We start from the raw sequence: 18,059 nt of genomic DNA on the forward strand, positions 1-18,059 counted from the left end.
GAGAAAATGTAGTGGTAGTCCCTAAAAAGGGGAATAAATTAAGAATAAGTATAGACTATAAAGACTTGAATAAGGCATGTCTCAAGGACTCCTTCCTTCTGCCCAACATCGATCGCATGATCGATGTAATGGCCGGCCACGAGATCCTCAATTTTCTCTATGCCTATTTCGGGTATAACCAAATACGGATGAGCCCGGGCGATAAAAAAAAACCTCCTTCATCACTAAGTACGTCACTTACTGCTATAACGTGATGACATTCGGACTAAAAAATACCGGTGCCACTTACCAACACCTAGTAAACCGGATATTCAAGGAACAAATAAGAAAATCAATAGAGGTTTACATTGAAGATATGTTAGTTAAGTCCCTGTGAGCAGAGGACCATTTGAAACATTTGCAGAAAACCTTCAGCGTATTAAAGAAATACAATATGGAGCTAAATCCAGAGAAGTGTGCATTTGGAGTAAGTAAATTCCTCGGATTCATGGTATTCAACCGGGAAATCGAGATCAACCCCGATAAGATCAAAGCCAGTGAAGATATCACTATTGTGGAAAACGTGAAGGTCGTACAAAGATTAACCGAACGCATAGCCGCCCTGGGGCGGTTCATCTCGAGCTCTTCCGACAAGAGCCACTAGTTCTTCTCACTATTGAAAAAAAAGAAGAATAACTTCTCGTGGACCCCGGAGTGCCAGCGGGCCTTGGAGGAGCTCAAGCGATATCTATCGAGCCCACCGCTGCTCTACATGCTGAAGACAGGCGAGCAGCTATACCAGTACCTGGCAGTATCGGAGATAGCGGTAAGTGGAGTCCTAGTCCGGGAAGAGAAAGGTACGCAATTTTCCATTTATTATGTTAGTAGGACTTTAGGCGAGGCCGAAACTAGATACCCTTACCTAGAGAAATTGGCGCTCGCTTTGATAAGCGTCTCTAGGAAGCTGAAACCGTATTTTCAATGTCACCCCATACATGTTGTGACTACTTACCTATTGAGGAATATAATGCATAAACCCGAGCTTTCGGGATGATTGGCCAAATGGGTCATGGAGATCAGCGGGTATGATATTGAGTATCGGCCTCGGACCGCCATTAAATCTTAAATTTTGGCAGACTTTGTGGATGACTTTATGCTGGCCCTAATACCCGAGGTCGAAAGAGAGTTATTGTTGAACTCGGGGACTTCTTCGGGGATCTGGACCCTTTTTATGGACGACGCCTCGAATTCAAAAGGGTCCAGACTTGGCATCGTATTGAAGCCACCAACAGGCAATGTAGTTAGACAATCTATTAGGACTATAAAATTGACTAACAACGAAGCCGAATATGAGGCCATGATTGCAGGTCTCGAACTAGCCAAAAATCTTGGGGGTAGAGGTGATCGAATCTAAGTGCGACTCCCTCCTTGTGGTGAACCAGGTTAATAGGACGTTCGAGGTTAGAGAGGAACAAATGCAAAGGTACCCAGATAAGTTGCAGGTAACATTACATCTGTTCAAGGAGTGAACTCTACAACACGTATCTCGTGATCAAAACAGTGAGGCTGATTCTCTTTCTAACTTGGGGTCATCGGTCGAGGATGATGAGTTCAACTCGGGGGCAGTCGTACAACTCAAAAGATCGGTAGTGGAAGAAGGCCACGCCAAAATAAAATCAACGAGCCTATCTTGGGACTGGAGAAACAAATATATAGAATAATTGAAGACCGAAAAACTGCCCTCATATCCAAAAGAATCGAGGGCCATGCGTATGAAGGCAGCCCAGTTTAGCTTGTCCGATGACGGAGCCCTGTTCAAAAGAACATTCGATGGCCCGTTCGCGATATATCTAGGACCGGGAGATACCATGTACATTCTGAGGGAAATTCACGAAGGTACCTGTGAAAATCATTCAGGCGCCGAATCATTGGTTCGAAAAATAATCATAGACGGCTACCACTGAATCGACATGAAAAATGACACGAAGGAGTTCGTACGAAAATATGATGAATATCAAAGGCATGCTCTGATGATTCATCAACCCAGGGAGCTGCTGCATTCGGTCTTGTCACCCTGGCCGTTCATGAAATGGAAGCTCAGACATATGAGAAGGTCAGGGAGAAGGAAGTCATCAATTTCATTTGGGACCACATCATATGCCGGTTCGGATTGCCGACCGAGATCATGTGCGACAATGAGAAATAGTTTATTGGCAACAAAGTAAGCAAGTTTCTTGAGGACCATAAGATCAAAAGGATCTTATCAATACCCTACCACCCTAGTGGGAACGGACAAGCATAGTCCACTAATAAAACCATACTCCAAAAAGAGGTTGACCGACGCCAAGGAAAAATGGAAAGAAATCTTGTCCGAAGTCCTGTGGGCATACCGTACGACCTCGAAGTCCAGTACCGGGGTCGCCCCGTTCTCGATGGTTTACGGCACGAAAGCTTTAATACCGGTCAAAGTCGGAGAATCGAGTCTCAGGTTCCTATATGCAACCAAAGATCAAATGACGAAGCCATAAATACGAGCCTAGATCTGATAGATGAAAGGTGCGAAGCCCACCCTTGTTCGGTTGGTCGCCCAAAAATAGCGGATCGAGAGGTATTATAATCAAACAGCCAACCTTTGATATTTCAATGTCGGGGACTTAGTGTTAAGGAAGGTCACGTTAAGCACCTGGAACCCGAACGAAGGAAAGTTGGGGTCGAACTGGGAAGGTCCTTATCAAATTATCGAGATCACCGGAAAGGGATCATACAAACTCGGAACAACGAACGGTGAGCAACTACCGAACAACTGGAACATAACTCACTTGAAGCGATATTACTGCTAAGGTACGACCCCATTCATTCCTTTTACTTATTTGCATTTTGAACTAACACTTGCAGGCGACCGTCAAATAATGACACATTTTTTAGGCTTGAAAGCACTGCATTGCACTCTTTTTCCCTTGAACCGGTTTTGTCCTAAATGGGTTTTCCGACATGGTTTTTAATAAGGCAACAGTAAATTGTGCTTACTTAGAATTGAAGGCCGACTAAGAACCGGTGTCGAAGATCACGACAACAGTATTTGAGGCTTCTATATGATCGGCCTCGAACACTGGGGGGCATCACCCTCGGATAATGACTTTAGCAAGGAAAGAAACTTTGTGATTGAATAGTCTCGGCTCGATCGATAGGATTTAATGTAAGGGCCAAATGGTCAAATGAAACATGCCATATAGACTACTCGAGCCCGGACATAAAGCTTGTACACAAGTGTAATCGTATATATTATGCGCAGAAATAAAAAGAAGTTTCTACCTTGTAGATAAATATCTTGTCCCTTAAAAACTTTTCCTCTTATGTAATTTTCTACGTTCGATCCCCTAAAGATATAGAGCTCAAGGGCCAAATTTATCCAGGTTCAAAAGATCGCTCTCACTCGGGGATTGCCATCCAAATACAAACTCGGACGGCCCGGGCTATCAGAGCCCGGGGGCACAAGACTAATTAGGCAGCTATTACACCCTTTGCGTCCCAAGGTGATGTAATGAATACGAAACTTATTAATTATGATTTGAATGTGTTTAAAGTCATAATATGGATATATACGATGTTTGGATAGAAAGTATAAAGTTTGGGAAAAATCGGATTAAAGTTGCGGAAAAACCGACTAAGGATTTGCCTTGTAACAGAACTTTTTGAGCAATATATTTCGTGTACTATATGGGGTAGTTTTGGGATATATTATATACCAAATTGAATATCTACGAGTCTAGTTTCCAATGCATTAAACCGTTTATCGATACGACATCGGAGTAGAGAGATATCCGTATTTCCGCGCGACTGCGCAAGCAGTTCGGTTGGGACCCACTTGAGATGACCACCGACCTTACGTCTTTTAAAAGGTGTTTCAGCCTCATTGCGGGTCATTTCTCACCCAAACTTCATCCAACAGATCTCCCAAACCCTCCCTAACATATCCCAAGGTTCCAAGAACCAAACTCAAAGGGAAATCAACTCAAATCATCTTCAAAGATGTTAAAGACTACAAGAGAATGCTTTTATGATGTTGTGGTGTGATTGAGGGCTATTGTGAGCTAAGTTGAGATGGGGTTTCGAGTTGTAGCTTCTATTCAAGGTATGTATAATATCCTTTTGATTGTGCCTAAGGTTAATTTTGTTTTGGTTGTGTTGTTTGAGTGAAAAACCATAAGATAGCACTTGAAAGAATATGAGATATGGTGGTCTTTTTGGTTGGACTATTTTGCGGCTAAATATATGGTTTGTGGTGGCTGAAAATTATGAGAAATAATTTGATAATATTGTGGCTGCTGTTGTTAAGCTTTTATAGGTGTTAATTAAGTTGATTGAAGAAGAACAAATAAAAAACAAGTGATTGACGATAAAAATTAAGGTGCTAGACGTATGGGGCTATTTTGGAAGGCATTTTGTGGATGTTTTGAACTAGAAATAATATAGTACATATAAGTATGATATTTTAAAGGTTGTAAACTAATTTATGAAATAAGAGTTGTATTCAATTTATATCTTGTTATGAGTAAAAACGAGCTTGCCGCTCAATATGATTGTTAAGATAATCGGAGAAACTCATATTGGATTATATTGTTGTTGTTGCTATTATTGGTTATAGTTGTTATTGTTGGGATATTGATGACCCTTAGTGGTATTTTAGATGTATTAAAAATAGGTGAGTTGCTGCCCGATTTTCCTTAACCCATACGACTAGCCAAATACGATGGGACGACATTATATGTTAACGACAATATCATTTCACTTATTGTAGATGCAAGAAGTTGTGTTGAGCTTGGTTGAGTAATAAGGAAGAGATCATACAGGTATGTTAAGGCTATCCCTTCTTTCCTTTTGGCATGATCCATATGATACAATGAAATGAGCAAGCACGCCACTTTCACGAATGATTCTATTCCTAGAAGTACTAGGGTTACCTATGTTCTTGATTCCCCATATGTCCTACTATCATATCTTCTATTCATGGGTCTCATGACATTCGAAAGATCTTATTGACTTATTTCATTATGCACTGTATTTATTTATATATGTATATTGACCCATGACCAGATGACGTTATATACGCATATAGTATATGTATATGGGCCTATGGGGGAAAGGTTATGGCGTTATATGCGAACCACTACTTGATCAGCTGGTATACGTTTATGATTTTGCCCAGAGCCTGAGATGATATAATGGGATACCCTTAGAGGATTGATGATGTTATGTACGTATATACCTATGCGTGATATGACATTTATACAGATACGCATGACATTATAAATATTTTCATGATTCACAGAGCTATTCAGACTTACAAGTTGAGTTCTTTACTCCATGTTTCTTTTATGCCTTTTATATATTGATTTTTATGCCTTACATACTCGGTAAATTATTCATACTGATGCCCCTATTGCCTGGGGGCCTGCGTTTCATGCCCGCAGGTGCAGGTAGATAGGCTGACGGTCCCCTCCTTAGGATCCTAGCTCAGCGAGAGTTAGTGTGATCCATTTGATCTGGAGTTGCTATTGGGTTTTGGTACGATACTTTTGTATACATATAAGGGTATGACAGGTCCCAGTACCGTCTTTTATACAGTTTTACACTCTATTAGAGGTCTGTAGACAGTCATCTATAGTTGGATAATATGTGGCCTTGTCGGCTCGCCCTACTGTATTCCGCATGTATATGTATATATGTCTTTTGAGTATGTCTCCTCACGTATGTTATTCACATGATTCAATAGTTTAAGGGCAGATGTTGTGCATGACCTATACTTATTTCATGTTTATATCTTAGACTTATGCTTAGAGGTGTTCGGTAGGTAGAACTCGGGCACTCGCCAAAGTCCATCGTTTGGGTCGTGACAGCAGCGCCTGAACCTTAAAGGCTATGGTCATCCCCATTCGGGGACTGTTATCTTGGGCAAGCCCGGATAACTCGGGATAACAAGCCCACTGGGTGACACCCGAACTAAAAAGTGTACGGCCATACTAAAACGGCTCAGAGACGTCCGAAACCCGTAACAAAAAAATAAGGCCTTCAAAATTTCTAAACCGGTTCAAAAGACTACCCTCGACAAAATTATCATCTAAAAAGTACTAAGTATTTTGGAGAAAGCTTCCGGTCATACCGAGCCCCCACAAATCGTAAACAAAATAATATCGAAAGAAAGATATGTTCGAACCTATGAAAAAGACCTGATTATTACATGGTAAGGCATTTCGATATCTTTGTAGTCATACAGAACAAAGCAAAAAGAAACGAGCTTAAAAACTGTCGAAAGGAAAAAAGAGCCTTATATATATATATATGAAAAGATATTTACAAAGGCCAAATGACCTTCACAAAAAAGGTACAAAAGTACAAAATACAAAAACAAAGAAAAATATACAAAGTACTTAAACGGCTTGGTCTTCACCGGGACCATCAGAGTCTCCTAAATCCTCGGATCCGCCTGATCCCCCAGATTCTTCTTCATCCTCGGGGTACACCAACATCTTGTCCTCTGCCTCAAACCCCTTAGCGGTCGCGATCTCGGCTGACATATCAAAACCTCGAGCATGAACCTCCTCGAGGGCCTCCCTTCGGGACTGCCACTTCGTGTATTCGACCATGTCCCTTAAGCGGTCCTGGGCTGCCTCGGTGTCGGCCCTATACTAGGCCACCATCTCGTCGGCATCAGCTTTGGTCACTTCAACCAATGACTTGGACGCTTTGAGCTCCTTGACAATGGTTTCTCGATCGGAGACGGCCGAACTTAGCTGAGATTGGAGCTTCTTAATTTTTTGGGCCTGCACCTCGGCCTTTTCCTTTGTCGCCCGAAGATGGACCTCTGCCGAGGTCAACTGGGCCCCAGCAGTCTCCTTTTTCGAGGACAGGCGGTCCATTCTACCTCTTCATTGTTCGACCTCGACCTTGACTGCATCTATTTCGGCTCGGAGTTGGTCGATCCGATCGATCTTCTGTTGGACCTGCGGGTTCCGACCATTAGTCACTGTGTCTAGCTCACCGTTACTAACTTCAAATATTTTTACCTGTTTAACCAGGTTAGCGTATTCCTTCCTAGCCAATTCCAACTCAGCTCGAAAGCTCTTAGCCTCTCCTTCACGTTGCTCGCTGAGGAGTTTGTAGGTATCCCTCTTCTCAGTGAGCCCTCAGACTTCAACTTCAAACTGGTTCAGCTCATCCCGATATCGAAGGAAAGTTTCATGGTGAAGCACCGAGGCCTATAAATACAAAGAAAAATGTTAGGATTATCTATGGATTAGTCTGAGTACAAAAGGAGAAATTGAAGTCATAGAGAGATATCTGAAGTTACCCGGTTCAGCGCCTGTTGTGCTTCATTGAACAGGTCGGGCACGTCCACCTCGTTCATCTTGGCTTGGTCTTCCTTGGTCACCAGGCACCGAAGGTAACTGGCCACCCCTACGGGGGCGGAGAGGACCCGGGCTCCTCCGGAACAGAGATGATGATGGATAGCTTCCGATCAGGATCCACACTCGGAGCTGGGAACCGGTTGATCAGCTTTGGGCTCGAGGAAGACCCGTTTGCTCCCGAAGATGGACTCTTCTTCGGTACCTCTAAGTCACCCAATCCGGTGACATCCTCGTTGGGACGCTCTTTCACTGTTTGGGCCTCATTATACATGGACTCAGTAAACGAAGGTGATTCGGTGATGTCTAATCACACCGAGTGCTTCCTTCGGGGCAATGCCTGCATCCCGGGAAGCCTCGACCCCAGCCTCCTCATCGACCTCCTTAGCTTGAGGCAGGTCAGCCTCGAGGTTCTCTAGTTCGGAGGCCCCTTGCCCTTCAGGTTACGACGGCACGCAGGCCATCACGATAAAGGCTTCTTCTTCTTCTTCTTCTTCTTCTTCGGATTCATCTCTCAGCCGGTAGAGCGAATTCAGAGGTGGTGCTCGGGCATTGGTGCCTTCTTTTAGCTTGCGCACCAGCCTCCATCTTGTTTTTTTTTCTCCGAGATCGTGAAACTCGGAGCCCTTTTTATTTTATTCTCTTTGGCCTACCTTGGAACAGGGGACTCGGTAGGTAAGTTCTCGCCACCGGATGGAGGCCTCAGTTCGGCATCCTTGGATAAACCTGTAAAACGAAGTAAACAGAGTGAGGACTTAATGATAAAAGAGGAATCCAAATATTACCTACTCAGGAAAGGAGTCTCACAATGGGAACGAGCCTCCCAATGGCCCTTCGAGAGCTTGCGCCATGAGCGCTCAGAGTAGGGCATCTGTGATACGATACCCTCAACCCACTCCTTGAGTCGAGGGACAACATTCGAGACTCAAGCGAGGGCTACACTACCACAAAAAACCGATAAGAAAGAAGGAAATAAGTATAAAATTGACTTTCGAAAGTAAAATTTTACGTACGTGATGTATTCCACTTCTCGGGGAATGGAATGCGCTCAGCTGGGATCAGGTCCGAAGTCTTCAATCGGATAAAACGGCCTTGCCAGCCCCGATCCTGAACTTCATCAATACTTGAGAACGGGGCTTTGATGGCCCGACGCACGAGCTTTATCAGTCTCTCCCAGAAGATTCGGGGACTGTACAAGCGTAGAAGATGGTTGATGGTGAACGAGCACCCATCGATTTTGCTCACGAAGAACCGGAGGAGGATCACGATCCACCAGAGCGAAGGATGAATCTGACCGAGGCATACCTTGTACCTCTTACAGAAACCTATGATGACTGGGTTCATCAGGCCCATTGTAAAGGGATAAGTGTAAACACTTTAGTATCCCTCAACATGGGTTGTAATGGCTTCATCGGGGTCAGGGATCACTATGCTCTTATCGGCCCAGTTGTAATCTTTTCGGACCGTAGGAAGGACTTCTTTAGTGATCGAGCAAATGTATCTCGAGACCTCCTCACACCGGCCTTGTACGGAGGAAGGTTTTTCAACCTTCAAATCGGCGTTGACCGAGCATCCTCCGGGGATGAACATTTTTAAAGGGGGTTCAGGTACAGGTTCGTCGATGGCAGCACGAGAAACGGTCTCCTTGGCTTCAGTAGCCGGCCACGAAGTAGAAGGGGTTCTTTCTTGGGAACTATTTTAAAAGTTTTTGCCATTTCTTTAGAAAATGGAGGAAAAATGGGGAAGGAAAGGAAGTTGAAGGATTGTACTTGTTTGGTTGAGATGAAGATGGACAAGAGTTCTTGCAGAGGATCTCAAATAGAGTAAAAGTGCTAGAAAGTATTGGAATCTTTAAGGTATGAGGGTAGAAGGTTTGGATGTAAAGTTAAAATGAACAAAGGAATGGGTATTTATAGTATTTCAGCGGCGGATCGCATCGAGGAATGCCTGACCGGCGGCTGACATGCATTTAATGCCATTAAGAATTGACTGACGAGACGTTTGAGTTGTTTTGTCGTTTCTGTCACTGTATATTGAAGTAAGAATCGAAGCTCATGTCGTTTCTCGTCGTCTACTCTCCGAAAAACGAGAGGACTATCTGTATGCAGGTGAAATCAAGCTTGTGGTGCATCCTAGCCTCCGACATGGTGAGCTAGGCTCGGGACATGGCAATAAAGGACTGAAGATCGACCCCAAGTCTCACCGGGCTAGAACCCGAGGGCAGAACGCCTGTCTTCGAGAATATCGAAGCCATGGTCCCGCAATCGGTCCTAACCTCGAACGACTTCGAAGAAACATTGTCAGCATAGTCAACAGAAGACCGAAGTATCTGTGACCGGTCTGATATTACGGCGGGGATCTCGGCACGTATCAATAAGGAACCGGCAATGAGTGAATCAAGAGATCTTTTACCTTTTATAGAATTGTACCTAAAGTAGGACTCCCCTACTATATAAAGGGGATCTGATAATTCATAAAAGGCATAGTAACACGTATTCCAATGCAGTATATCATTATTTCTTCTGTTATTAGTTCTTTTGCTTTCGTTAGTCAGTGCTTGTTGTTACGAGCCCGGATCGAGGGCAAACATTTCACAAAGGCTTAAATCATCTTCCTCGTGTGGTTTGATCTTACTTCATCTTTATTTATTTATTTATTTATTTATTTATTTATTTATTTATTTATTTATTTATTTATTTATTTATTTTTGTCTTTATTTACTGATTTGTGTCAAATAAATTCACGTATCCGTAAATCCACTTACAAATTTAATTGTTATCCGATTTTGAGGGTAAACACATATAACTAAATACAATTCCAAATCAGAAAGATATACGTACAGTTGTAACATGTATTTTCCAAAAGAAACTAAGTCATGGAAAACATGCGTTATTATTGCATTAATACAAATGAACGACAACAGTTGGGAATGCACACTTGTTCCATAGAAATACAAGCTTAACTAGTATAAAATAAGAATTGGATCGCGGGGAGGGGGGAGGGGGACAGCATAGAAAAGAAGTATGTTTGTGATCCATAGTAGAAATATTAGGGGTTGTTTGGTCGTGAAACAAGTTATCCCATAATTAATTATCTCTGGATTAGTTATCTCATTCTCCTATAGAGATAAAAAACAGTATAATCCCGGTATAACTAATCCCGAGATTAGTTATATCCCACCCTCTCATAGTGATAGGAAAACACTACAATCCCGAGATAACTAATCCCGAAATGAGTTATACCACTATTTTATCCCAACGAAACATGAGATAAACTCATCTCAAATTTAACCCGAGATTAATTATCCCTTACCCCTCGTACCAAACGAGCTAAGGAGCTAATTTAGAAAGAGCCAGAGGAGGTGTCTTGAAATTGGAGAGCCAACAAGGAATGTAACTATATGTAGCCATGTGAGGACAGTACCTTGGGTAAGCAAAGAATTCTACGCATTCAGCAAATGATCTTTGGAATGGAAGACCAGGAATGCAGTTATTCTTCAAATCAAGCACTCCATTTCTTATCAAACTCAAACAAATTGGCCCAACTCCTGTAAAATAGTTATCAGACAATGATAAATTAGCCAAATTTCCCAAGGCACAAATCACATCTGGCACTATCCCATACAACTTATTTCCAGCAAAATTCAATACTTCAACTTTCTCTAAACACCCTAACGAAAATGGAAGTGGACCGGTTAGTCTATTATTGCCAGCATCAAATACTACTGCTTGTTTCAAGAATCCCAATTCATATGGTAGACAACCACTTAACAAGTTGTTAAGCAGCAAAATTTCTGTCAAACTCGACAAGATTTTGGAAATACCACGTGGGATAGGACCGAAAAATTTGTTGTTGGCTAACGTAAGATAAATAACATGGCTACTGGCAATATTATCAGGGAATCTTTGCATGAAATTATTGTTGTTGATAAATAGCGCGTCGAGCTGGTCTTTAGTGAACAATTGAGGTGGGACTGATCCAGTGAAAGAATTGAATCTTATGTCCAATATAGATAGGCTATTCATGCCCAAAATAGCACTAGGAAATGGCCCAAAAAATTGGTTGTTACTAATATCAAGTTCATATAGATAAGGAAGATTGGCTATTTTTGGAGACAGAGTCCCACTAAAATTGTTGGAATTAGCATGGAAAATGGCTATATCTGGAAGTTGATCAAGAAAGCCAACAAGTGTAGGAGCAGTTAATTGAAATCCATTGAAATCAATAGAAGCAAGAGCAATTGCTGATTTGTTATCTGGGGGACTTTCGCAGTAGAAACCAGTATAATTACATATATTTGGACCAACCCAAGATTTTGTGACACCTAAAGGATCAGAAGTGATGATATTCTTGAATTTTTGGATAATGGGATATACTATAGCCAGTCTTTGATCTGTAAAAACCAATTGGTTTTGTCCCTTTGATTGTTGTGCTGATGTAACACTGAAGAACAATATTAGAAATTTGATACTATTCATTTTATCTCAAAACCAAGAACATCAAGTGAGAATGAAAACAGAGAACAAACAAGCAGAGTTCACTATACATTGAAGGCAAATCATCAGTATTTTTATAGTTTTAGTTGATTACTTTTCGTGGATTAGTAAAAGCAATTTTTTTAAAAGAAAAAGGTCTTGAAATGAAATTTAAATAGTAGGAAAGCGGTCAACTTGATTAACCAACCAATCCTGAGTGTTTTAAAAATTTGAGACCGTGCAAAAAGAAGCAATAATGGAGCTCACTATTTGGTTGTGGCCAGGGACCAGAATGCTTTGCATTATTTAAAATTACAATAAAGAAGATGTCATGTTTCCTTTTTGACATTTTTCGTTATCGATTAGGCTGTCAGTAAGCAAGCTTGAGTAATTAATTATATTATATGAGCCTTTTCTTATGCTATAGTATACTCATAAATGTTTTGTAGACAACTCGAACGCCTGAAATCCAATCAATATTTGTCCCTGTAACTATCAGTTTTTGTTGCAATCCAGCTAACAAGTAGCTTTTGGGGGTTATGTATCAGCCAGATATATAATTCAACAAGTGGTCATTAATTCTGATATTTTAGGATTAAGCAATACTTTGTTAGCAGAAGATAAGATGTTTTTATGAGCATCATTAACGCATCATATGGTCCTCACTTTCATTCTTGTTTACTTTGTAGTGGATTGGGCTTAATTGCAAAGGAGAAAAGCCATTAAGAATGTACAAAATAGAGCAAATCATTATTTTTCCTTTTATCCAGCAGAACTTGGAAAATTTAAATTAGCAACAGAATTGAGTCATTGACTGCTAGGAGCATCAAATTCTTCTTAATAATCTATTACTAGAAATTTTTTGGTTTCTGACATTTCTTTTTCTTGCTGGCATTTATTAAGGGTTAGCTCTTTTCTGGATTATTCAAAAGACTTTTGGAAATTAGGCTTGAACCAGAGCCTACTCCGATTTCTACTTAACATGCTTGCTGGTTTGGAGCCTCTTATCAAATCCCATACATGGATAATGGGCCTTAAAAAAGGTCTATTTCTAAATCAGCTCAGCCCTAGTGGTAATAGGATCTCGTGAAAATAGTCCGTGCTAGCCAGTTTTTGGACTGGTAATTGAAAAATAGTCAGCGTTTCAAAGTCATTAAAAAATAACCACTATTTTGCCGTAACACAGAAATTTCCAGCACAATATACTGGAGATTGGTGCACCTGTGCATGAACTTCCAACATATTGTGTTGGAACTCCAATACACGGAAAGTTTCAGCATAATATATTGGAGATTGGAGCACCTGTGTATGAACTTCCAACATATTATGCTGGAGCAGTATATTATACTGGAACCCCAGTATATTATGCTGGAATATATTCCGAATTTTGAATAGTATTTTCGTTCAGATTTATCATTACACGAAAAATGACTAAATTTCGATTACTTTTGAAATTGTGACTATTTTTTAATTTACCACTTATAAATCTAGCTATTTTTGAATTTCTCCCTATGTCTCTACTTGTAAAAGTTATAATATCTGGGCAGGCCTATCGTATGATATCCTAAGCTGAAAAGACTAATATTTACCCAATTGAGATGATAGAAGAGCCTTCTGTGTGTATACGTCGGTTGGTTTGCTCTTGGCGATAAGCTTACCTTTGAGTTTGAGAGGAGCCTCGAAAGCAAGCATTTGATTTAAGCAAAAAGTGCCATTGTGCTAGTGGAAATTGAAATCCGCTTCCTTCTTCATTTAAAGTGGGATCAACTCACAATCCCCAAATCTAAACTCCGTCCTTATTTATGTTTCTTACTCTCCTATTTAGTTTGTTTCAGAAATTTTATACATCTTTTTATATTTAGTAACTTTTTAATTTCTAACATTTCATATGCCATAATTAAGACCACAAGATTCAAGAATATTTTTAAATATTACACACATCTTTAGTTTAAAACCATAAGATTTCATTTTTTTAACTTCTCTTATACTCCGTGCCTAATCAAACAAAGAATATTTGGCTACACTCATAATGGCCCAACGATAACCACACCCGTGAAATACCCTTAAAACCCTTGATTTCATATTTGGCTTAATAGCCATTATTTCCCTCCAAAATATTTCCCTCCCAAATAAACTAATAACTATTGATTATCCCAAAACATTGATCCCATAAAATCATCATTCTCTCATGGGAAGATCAAAAGTCTTCGTATGTATACATATACTGTTATGTATTTTTTTTAAAATAAAATTTATACGGATGGGAAGATCAAAAGCCTTCGTATGTATACGTATATTATTTTTCGAAAATTTATACGGTATATAAATTCGAGTAACCTTGAATCCTAAGTAGCAATTTTGATTATGAAATATTGATGAATTAAGTTATGTATTTTGTATATTTAGTCCCCTTTTAATAATCAATAGCTATTGACTAAGGTTATAGTCATATGGCCTATGCTAATTACATTGTTGTGATTCATAGTTATAATGACTGTTTATATAATAGCCATTTAATAATTTCATTCATTAAGGTCATACGTATCGGCCACTAGTTATTCATAGCAGCTATATAAGTCCAATGTATTAAGGTTATAGTCATATGGTCTATGTTAATTGCATCGTTGTGATCATAATTATATTGACCATTTATATAATAGCCAATATATAATTTCATTCATTAAGGTCATACGTATCGGCCACTAGTTATTCATAACAACCATATAAGTCCATTGACTAAGGTTATAGTCATATGGCCTATGCTAATTACATCGTTGTGATTCATAGTTATATTGACCGTTTATATAATAGCCAATATATAATTTCATTCATTAAGGTCATACGTATCGGCCACTAGTTATTCATAACAACCATATAAGTCCATTGACTAAGGTTATAGTCATATGGCCTATGCTAATTACATCGTTGTGATTCATAGTTATTGATAGGTTAATATGTACCTTGTAATATTTTGATGATCTAATAAACTTACTGTTAAGAACCAGATGGGAACCTGTTTGTCATCATCAAAAAGGGGGAAATTGATAAGTTATGTGTTCTGCTATGTTTTGATGAGCTGACAAACTTAATGTTAAGAATCAGATGAGAACCTGTTCCACATCCTTTGAGTGCTCAAAGATCAACAAGTCTCAAGTCTGGGACATACTCTAACTTTCAGAGTCCAAGAAACAACAGAGGGAACATATCGATATCAGTTCCCTTGCTGACTGTACCAGTCAATCTCCACAACTGTAAAGTGACTACAATTGTTCCTCTGCACACACAACAGTGTAAACAGTGGAGCAGTCACTTTATGGGGAATGCCCTTACACCAAATATGCTTACATCATTCAAGTGATGTCACTTATGTAATATTAACATGAAGGAAAGGCAAAACAACACTTGCACACTCTAGAATTCATCAAGATTTCTCTCAAGTGCATTGCCAACCTGCAAGTAACCTTCAAGGCGTCAAGAACAAAGAGCAACATAACGAAGGACCGGTTTCCAGCATTGAGTCATCATATGTCCTTGGTTGTGTAGCACCTTTGTCAAAGCAACTTACTTGTAATTCCTACTTAGCTTAGTTAGAGGCATTGTGTAGGAAACCTTTATAAATCATAAACCCTTGTGCTTGTATCTTGGCTAGAGTTAGTCGAGTTGTAAGTCTTTGTAATAAAGCTATTACAAAGTGGCTTGTAATAGAGTTGTTACAAGTTAGTGAGGGATTAGAAGGTTAATTCCTAGGTTACAATAAGTTATAATCTAAAGTTTGCTCAGTAGTGAAGTTGAAATCCTACAAGGGTAGGTCGTGGTTTTTAATCCCGTGAGCTGAGAGTTTTCCACGTAAAACTTCTTTGTGTCATTTACTTACTGCAGTGTGCGTGTGTTCTGTGGGAACTAATAGAGAACCTGATTCTCTATATAGTTTGGTGGACCCTTAAATTCTATCAATTGGTATCAGAGCCGGTTCTTTCTATCAGGCTAATACCTAGAAAGGATCCTCATGGCTGCTCCACCAAACTTTGAAGAAGGTCAGTTTACCTACAGGCCACCAAGGTTCAATAGCCAGTACTATGGATGGTGGAAGACTAGGATGCATAACTTCATCATGGCTGAAGATTCAGAGCTATGAGATGTTATCACCAAGAATCTTGGCGACCCAGCTGTAGCCATTTCCAAGACGAGGAAGGAATTCAATGACGCTGATCGAAAGGCCATAGAAAAGAACTTTCGTGCAAAGAAAATTCTTGTTTGTGGCATTGGTCCTGATGAATATAACATGATATCGACATGCCAATCAGTAAAAGAAATCTGATATGCTATTCAGATAGCTCACGAAGGAACAACACAGATTAAGCAATCCACGATCGACATGCTCACAACTGAATACGAGCTCTTCAGGATGAAAGATTTTGAATCCATCCAAGATATGCATACTCGCTTCACCTCCATCATTAATGAGCTTCACTCTCTTGGTGAAACTATTCCAAGAAACAAGCTTGTCCGGAAAATCCTTAGTGTACTGCCCAATTCTTGGGAAAGCAAAGTGAACGCCATTACAAAGGTGAAGGACTTGCAGACATTGACCATAGATGAACTTGTTGGCAATCTAAAAACATATGAAATGAAGAAGAAGAAGAAGGACAATGAAAGAAGAGAACCTAAAAGGGAGAAGAACCTGGTCCTCAAGACAGAAGATTCCAGAAGATGGCTTGCAGGAATGGAGGCATTCCAAAAAGGGGAAGTTCTAGCAAGCCAAAAAATTATGACCTCTGTCATAAATGTGGTAAGCCAGGACACTTCATCAAGAAGTTCCCTCTCCTAAAGCAAGATCAGTACAAAAACAACTTTGACAAAGCATCCAAGAGGAACCCGGTTCCTGATAAACGCTTCAAGAGAAAGAATGTCGCTAAAAATGTTGTAAAGCAAGCTCTTGCTGCATGGGGAGACTCCTCCAGCCAATCTGAAGAATAAAATGATCATAGTGATAGTTCAATGATGGCAGTGGAAAGTGAAGCAACTGAGTATGACTCAATCTTTGCCTTAATGGCTCAGTCTGATGATGATGAAGACGACGACGACGATGAGGTAAATTTTATGGATGTTCAAAGAAATCTGAAATCTTATTCTCCTAAAAAACTCATGTCTTTGGCAAATGTGTCAATTGATGCTTATCACAATCTTATAAATGATAAAGATGCTTTAACTGTGGAGTTAGAAGAAGTAGAGCAAACCAGAGATGACTTAGTAATCATTGTTGTTAATTTAAAGGAAACAATTGAGAACCTGAAGAAAGAGAAGGATGCCTTAAATGAAAGAATTGCACATATGGAACATGAAAGAGATGATCTAATGGTCGCTGTGGTATACCTAAAAGAGACCTTTGAGTGTGTAAGAAAGGAAAAAGAAGTCTTACCTGAGAGAGTTGCTAACATTGAGCATGAGAGAGATGACCTATTAGTGGTGGTAGTAGACTTGAAGGAAATAATTGGGGAACTTAAAATGGAGAGTAAGCGTGAAAATTCTCAAAAGGGAAAGGAAGTTGCAAGTGAGGCACACATTAAGCTTGAAAGTGAGTTAAATTCAGTGAAGTCTAGTATGTGTGCTGAGCTTGAGAAAAACAAACAACTTCAGGAAGAACTAGGTAGAGTTAAGAGTGATCTTGAAAAATCACTCAAGTAGACCTGGTCCTGTGATGCTATCACTGCCATGTACACCAATAATGGGGGAAACAGGCAGGGGATTGGGTTCCAAAGGGAAAATATTCCTTACAATCCTCATAGCAAGTATGTTACTGTACCTAATAATTGGCTTTGCATTCACTGTGGTAACACTGGGCACTTTAAAGAAAACTGTAAGCCATATTTCAGTCACAACAGAAAAACAAAGTTTTTGCTGAAAAAGTAACTACTGGTAGAGAACTTGGTCCCTCATATAAAAAATGCATAATGCCTGCTTGAACCAGAAGATCCCTCATTCACCCCTTTCCTCATTACAATGAACCCAAACTCGTTTGGGTTCCTAAGTCTAACTCATGATTTTTGTGTGCAGGGAATAGTGAAAGGAAGCAACCACAAACGGTACATGGATAGTGGTTGTTCTAAGCACATGAATGGAAGCAACAATGATTTCCTTTCACTCAAAGCCCTGCAAGAAGGGAGTGTGTCCTTTGGAAATGGCAAAAAAGGGATACATTCAA

At 40.0% G+C, this 18,059-nt stretch overlaps 1 protein-coding gene across 1 annotated transcript; it reads right to left on the minus strand.

Annotated features, from left to right (window-relative positions):
• Positions 1 to 10,255: 10,255 nt before the first annotated feature.
• LOC107818084 (uncharacterized protein At4g06744-like) lies at positions 10,256 to 11,940 on the minus strand. The gene has a single exon (XM_016644014.2). The coding sequence runs from the start codon at positions 11,858 to 11,860 to the stop codon at positions 10,712 to 10,714; it is 1,149 nt and encodes a 382-aa protein (XP_016499500.1). The 5' UTR covers positions 11,861 to 11,940; the 3' UTR covers positions 10,256 to 10,711.
• Between the last annotated feature and the right edge of the window lie 6,119 nt (positions 11,941 to 18,059).

Source organism: Nicotiana tabacum, chromosome 12, assembly GCF_000715075.1.
Source record: "Nicotiana tabacum cultivar K326 chromosome 12, ASM71507v2, whole genome shotgun sequence".
Classification (NCBI taxonomy): domain Eukaryota; kingdom Viridiplantae; phylum Streptophyta; class Magnoliopsida; order Solanales; family Solanaceae; genus Nicotiana; species Nicotiana tabacum.